We start from the raw sequence: 6,178 nt of genomic DNA on the forward strand, positions 1-6,178 counted from the left end.
ATCGTTTCAACCGAATTAACAAATTCTTGATTTCCGCTTTCCTTTTTCAACTACCGTATTACATTATCCGTCATTTATAAAAGCAACGTTTCGTGCGATTATAACGCGCAGTTACATTGTTTCCGGGAAAAGGAAGTACAGAAAGCATTCGATAATTGTACAAAAAGATGGATGCTCCGCGTAATTGCACGTTCCTCGTCCCCACCACGGGGAGTCCGACTACTAATTCTATGTACTAATTCAAAAGTGAAACTTTATTGTTTTTCACCGCTTCTTAACGAAACTTTTACCAACGTATTTGGCAGACGTTTCCGATTAAAACGAGTGCGACGAACTCGTAGAACCGATCCGCCCTCTCCGTATATATGACCGTTTACGTTTATTTTCGCGACGCTCTAAGATATCGTTACAGCGTATTTCTGTTTATAATTGTGCGTTTGCGGTATTGGATACCGGCCGATTATTCCTCCGTTTGCAAAGATGGGTCGGGCGAGATATAAAGGGGCTGTGCACAACGGGCATATTTATAACTCGATTATAAAAGCGAATATCATCGATGTATCGGGTTTGGGTTTGGCTTGGTACTTTCGATCGAACCGTCGCGAGGTAAACGACCGACATCGAACAGAGCGATGTATAATAAGCTGTGGCACAGAACGCACGATTATAAGCAGAAACAGAGTGTAACGGTAGCTTGTAATATCTCGGAAAGTAAACGAGATGGACGGTTATATGTGTAGGAGAAAGATCGGGGTTAGGTTGTTGGGGTTAGGGGTTGTCGCGCTTTACAACGTATTAAAAAATCATGGAACTCGAAGAGAACGGAACGATTCTACGAGTTCACCGTGAGCCAATTACACTTACTTCTTGATATGTATGTAATCATCATTTACTAAGTAAGCAAATATGCTTCGAATTACACGGTGTTTGGTGTCGTTCTAATCAGAAAAATGTGACAAAGGTGTTGGTAAAGGTGTTATCGATCGCGAGTCAAAAATTTGGCACGTCTAAAATCTCAGTATCTAGGAATAGGATCGTTTTTTTACGTGTGCGCAATTCGGAAAACTCGAGTCCGTATCTTTGCACGATTATCGAATGTTTGCCGTAATGATACAAACCGAAGTCATATCCAAAACCTGTTTCTGATTGTGAGCATGAATCCTTAAATAACAACATGGTCTTCCGTTCCTTCGGAAGGTCTGCAGAGTTATCCTTCTGTAAGCGGCGGTGTAACCCAACCATACTTCTCGTGCGTTTTTACCAGACTTCTGAAGGATTCTTCGGCGGAACGTCTGTTAAATTCTTTGCTGGTCTTTGGTTTTCTCGCTACGCGACCCTGAAAAGTAGTTTGCGGAATACAATAGTTTTGTGTGTGTACATGACCTAATATACATATATTTTAACCGATAACTGTTGGCCGACTTGGCAAACAAGCGGATTATCAATTCGACGAGTATGTGTTTTTTATGTACAGTTGGTCGCACCATCGTTCGGAGCCGCTTCAACTTTTCGAAACATTAAAACGACTCGAGTTTCTTGAAAAGCTAAAACGATTAGCTCGTTAGATGAATTCCGATTGGATCGCTTTTTATAACATTTTTATTCTATTGTAATCTGTAATGAAAATTTAAGCAATCCTAATATCATAGATTTATATACAGGTTAAAATGGTGCGAAAGCAGCGTGATTGGTGTACCGTATGCGGGAAACAACTGGTTCAGGATCGCAATTGTCGTAGTTTCGATTCGAAAGAGGACGCTTGCCGTAAGCGTCGACAACGATCACACGGGCATCTTGATGTACCGGCCAACGGTGCCGTATAGTCGTCTACGCGTATGCGTTTCCAAGGATCTACGGTCGTATTCCCAATGGTAGTCACGAAACTTGGATAGAGGTTGTCGTCGATCGTCGAGGATCGACTGTCTGACTGAGCAACGGTGACTCTATGGTCGGATATTAAACTTGTTTGGCCCTATTTGCAAGAAATGTTCGACTTGTTGTTTATCGTACATACGGTGCTATTTCTTTTCGTCTACCATCTTAAGGCTGAATTTTCTCCCTTGTTTCTTTCCTTTTTTCTAGCTAGCCTTAAAAAGATATTATAATATAATCCGCTCTTATTTCCATCAATTCCATTATCCGTCGGATTAACTGTCCGCAATCCGATAACGTTAACATAGCCAAAAATTATCAACCGGCCTCGAAACTGTTCAATTTAATCCAGTTAGGATCCTATCGATGGAGTTCGCCACTTTGATTTTACAATCTTTTCCATCGTTACGGAAACTTGCACTTTTTATCGTGTCCGATCCAACGAGCAAACCATTTTTTCTTAATCCGTCGAATAACAAGCGTCCTACAAGCGTTTCTTGCTTTCTTCGTAAAAATTGACGACAATACTGGATGTACTTTGGTAGAGAGTCGGCGCTTTCAAGCATTCACCGGTGTATCTCCGTATCCCCTAAATCTCTTTCAAGTCCGCGAAACGTTTCTTCCTTTGTTCGTACAGAATCGCAGAGAATACTCACTCTGGCTTTGTAGTTTGCTTTTCCCGATAGTCGCTTGGAGATTATTCCCAGCATCGTGGGGCACGGTCTCCTTTTGCTCCGCGATCTCTATCGCGTTGTTCCAAGTTGTCGTACTCGCACGAGTACGCTACAACACCTTATTCTCTAACTGTTCGTTCAATCGGTCGACTATATCGTCAAGTTTGATCTTATACGCTCGATGCTTCGGCCTACGAAAAGTCAGATTCTAGGTTGCCGTTTATAGGCAAACCTTCGAAGAAATAGAATAGGAATAAAAATAGACACGTACATACACCGTAGATACTGCGAATTCGTGGCGCAAAACGGTTGCCCAAGCTGACGCAAAATATTGGTTTTTCGACTTTGCTCGGCACACGCTTTCGCCTATACTTTCGATATACTGGATATGTACGAATACCCAGACCCCTGTTACCGACCATATTTCGAACGCTGTTGGTAAAACACACGGTTGCCCAAGAGTATGATCCTTCGTAATGAAAACATATCCGCGCACGTTGGCAAAGTATGGCGGATTCTTTTGGAAACTTTCGAATCGGCGAAAGATCGCGAAGAAAGTTGAAAAGGATATTTTACCTGGCCTTTAACGATGCTGGCCGCGAATTGCGTGATAACAGCTTCGATCGTGTACGCACTGGCCCATCCTCTGGGCGTGAGAAGCTCCATACAGATCGCACCGCCTTCCATAACGAAGCCTTTCTCGATTCTTGGCGAAATAACGCGCATAAAAGGTGGAGCGAACGGGAAATTCTCAGGAAACACCACATGAAGAAGTATGTAAGGTATATCGAGCTCCCTCATGTCCGCGGCCAGTTCACTTTCCGGATCGATCTTGTGCAGTCTCACGTGCCACTCGAACAAATTGTCGTTTACCAATTCCGCGGTGAACGTTGACTCGAGTCGATTCTGCGTCCTCTGAATTTCGCTTAGTTCCTTCATTAAACGACGCGAACGAACTCTCTTTTCCGGCATTGCAACCGTTCCCTGAAAATAACATTAAAATTATCTTCTATCGGATGCTTGTTACTTGGATAAAATTTCATTATTTCACGTTCGTAACAAGCGTTTATTTTAACGTCGTTAACCACCTTTCGATTACAGCTTGTCTGTAACAAAAAGAAAACGCATTTCTACTAACTAACGATTTTCTCGAAAACGACGCGCCATGTGATAATATTTGTAGACGGTAACAACGCTATTAACGCATTACTAAAATGTACAAAATTATTCTTGTTCGTCATCTGCTACCAACGAATACCTGTCGTACGTAATTCAAATTAAACGTGTAAAAATTACAATTAAAATTAAAATAACAGAGCGTGTCTGCCTATAAATTTGCAAAAGACTTCTCTCCGTCGTATCCATCTTATCGGTTGTTGCGAATGAAGCGAATCTTCGATATCGAATTTCATTCGCGTTCCTAAATACATATTCAACTTGGTGCATTCGCTGACGATCGCGCGATAACGAACACGGTCTATACGAAAAACGTAAATACATATTAGTAGATATATCAAATAGACGTAGTAAGAAGAATACCTGCGTGGAATTAGCAGTAGATTTTTTTGACTTGAAGAAACAACTCGCGTGATTAGAGTTGCTAGCGCCGGGATTGTCGGACAATGTGGCATCGGTAGGAGTGACCGCATCCGGCCGATGATGTCGACTCAGAAGCCTCCTGGACGGAGAACTCGTCGAACTGCTTGCGCCATCTTGCTCCGAGATCTTCTCCGAGGGTCGAAAGAATTTCCGAAAAGCACCCACCACCTTCTCCTTCGATCTCGTAGACATGGTTCTGCCAGCTTTACGATACGCTATTTATTTATAATCGTAATTTTCTGTTAGTCGAATTTCTATCGTCTGAAATGAATCGACATAATTAAAAATATATAGTTTAATTTATCGTTTATCGTTCAAAGGTGGACGATAAAGTTTGTCAAGAATTCGTACGAAGTCGAGTTTCGACCATTGTGTTTAGTCATACTACCCCGATAAGAGCATCAACCGCTCTGCGAATTTCTATTCGACTTCGTGTCGTTATAAACAACGTTTATTTCGACCTAATTTCCATCTAACGATAAACACAACTTTCCTTTCATCCATTAAATCTTACGAATGTTATGACAAAAGCGCAACATTGAATATTTTCTATGTTTTTCCCGTATTACGTGTATTCGTTCTGCGCGTTTCTACACTTTTGTTTGTTTTTGTGTGTGTGTGTGTGTGTGTGTAATTAAACATTCGCGATCTATTTATCAAAAGTGATTACCTGAAACGACGAATATATTACATTTTTTCATAATTTTCACACATATACGCGTTCCATTAAATTTTTACTAATTTTTAACAACATATCGAGTCAAAGCTTTTGGAAAACTTGAAACGGCAAAGTAGAACAATATAAAATACAATCTTCTCGATACCTATGAAAAAGTAAACCGACATACTCGTGTGTTATCATTACGTTATCGAAACAACTATAATTAGTAGATTTACGTAAAAAATCTGAAATCTCTCGAGTCTCTGGGTGAAAAAGAAAGCGATACAACGAAGCACATTTTTTATAATAACGTGGACAGATACATTTAATATCCGTCGATAATCGTTGACGATTATATAAATAAACGAATTATCAGTGAAACTAACTGGAACGATATAAAAGGATTTTCTTGCAACACCAAATACCACCACGACGCACGATAACGCGTCTTCTACGACACACGAATGAATCTCTGTGCTCGCTCTATGGTGGTAAAACTCGATGCAACTGCAACGTGTAAACGAGATACCATGTATAGGATTCGTTTCATAACGTCACACTACTCGTTGCTGTTTGATAAATGGAGAAACAGGTTTCCTATATTGCCAAAGCGCGAGTATCTTTTTAGCGGAATAATTAATATAAGAAGAGAAAGACAAAGGTTCGTCGTAGGAAAGTAGCGTATGAAAAAGAGGCTGGTGCGAGGCAAGTATTCTCGGTGAATATCGCGTCAGCGTTCGCAGCAGTCTGTATTTAACACGAGTCGTTTGCAACACTGCACCACTCACCCTTTTTTCCATTTACGATCAGGGGTTATTCCGTTTGCACGACCGTTTACGATTCATCGTTAAACATCGGCCACTAACGCGTCCGTGGTATATAAATATAAATGGAGAGAAGAGGCGCGATGCGTTCGTCTGGAGAGCACGCACGGACCGAGAGTAGGTAGACGACAACGGAACACGGCGCAGTCTCCACCCTCGTTGAAACTGGCCGGCCGCGTAGTTCGGAAGGGTTGCTAGCAACCATGCCCAGGGCCGTCTCTTAACCTCATCCACACCAACACCTTATTACCATCTTTCGAATTTTCAAATGTTACGTTCAAAGTTAAAACTTATCTTAAAAATTACCAGTTAAAAGATGAATAAATTACGAGAAAAGCAACTCTGTCAACTATATATCGTTAGTTCCGATCGTCGAGTCTGCTGTCTTAATTACGATTCAATATTTTCCAGCCTATCCAAACATTTTACACATGCTGTCTTTTACACATTTTATTTTATTATTAATCGATACTCGCTTTTAATCAATCACTCGCTCTATAGTATCTTTCTTATCATCTATACCTTCCATAGGAGATTTCGAATCGTCT

At 41.0% G+C, this 6,178-nt stretch overlaps 1 protein-coding gene across 2 annotated transcripts; it reads right to left on the reverse strand.

Annotated features, from left to right (window-relative positions):
- Positions 1–885: 885 nt before the first annotated feature.
- Positions 886–5,917, reverse strand: LOC139989910 (ubiquitin-conjugating enzyme E2Q-like protein 1). Of its 2 annotated transcripts, none has more exons than XM_072008611.1 (4): positions 5,595–5,917; positions 4,086–4,360; positions 3,123–3,530; positions 886–1,336 (listed from the first exon to the last, which is right to left on the reverse strand). In XM_072008611.1, exons 2-4 carry the CDS (start codon positions 4,335–4,337, stop codon positions 1,208–1,210), a joined length of 789 nt encoding a protein of 262 aa, XP_071864712.1. In that variant the 5' UTR covers positions 4,338–4,360; positions 5,595–5,917; the 3' UTR covers positions 886–1,207. The 2 variants fall into 2 exon arrangements, with proteins under 2 accessions (XP_071864712.1, XP_071864711.1); XM_072008610.1 differs by having other exon boundaries at positions 887–1,336; positions 4,086–4,406; positions 5,595–5,916.
- Positions 5,918–6,178: the final 261 nt, after the last annotated feature.

The sequence above is a fragment of the Bombus fervidus genome, chromosome 8, assembly GCF_041682495.2.
Source record: "Bombus fervidus isolate BK054 chromosome 8, iyBomFerv1, whole genome shotgun sequence".
In the NCBI taxonomy this organism is placed as follows: Eukaryota; Metazoa; Arthropoda; class Insecta; order Hymenoptera; family Apidae; genus Bombus; species Bombus fervidus.

What these genes read in the sequence shown, in the direction of transcription:
- LOC139989910 (XM_072008611.1), bottom strand. Translation starts at nt 4,337, where the DNA reads ATGTCTACGAGATCGAAGGAGAAGGTGGTGGGTGCTTTTCGGAAATTC. An exon ending in CTACTGCTAATTCCACGCAG is followed by an intron (nt 3,531 to 4,085) that starts GTATTCTTCTTA and finishes TGTTATTTTCAG; the next exon opens with GGAACGGTTGCAATGCCGGA. An exon ending in CCAGCATCGTTAAAGGCCAG is followed by an intron (nt 1,337 to 3,122) that starts GTAAAATATCCT and finishes ACTACTTTTCAG; the next exon opens with GGTCGCGTAGCGAGAAAACC.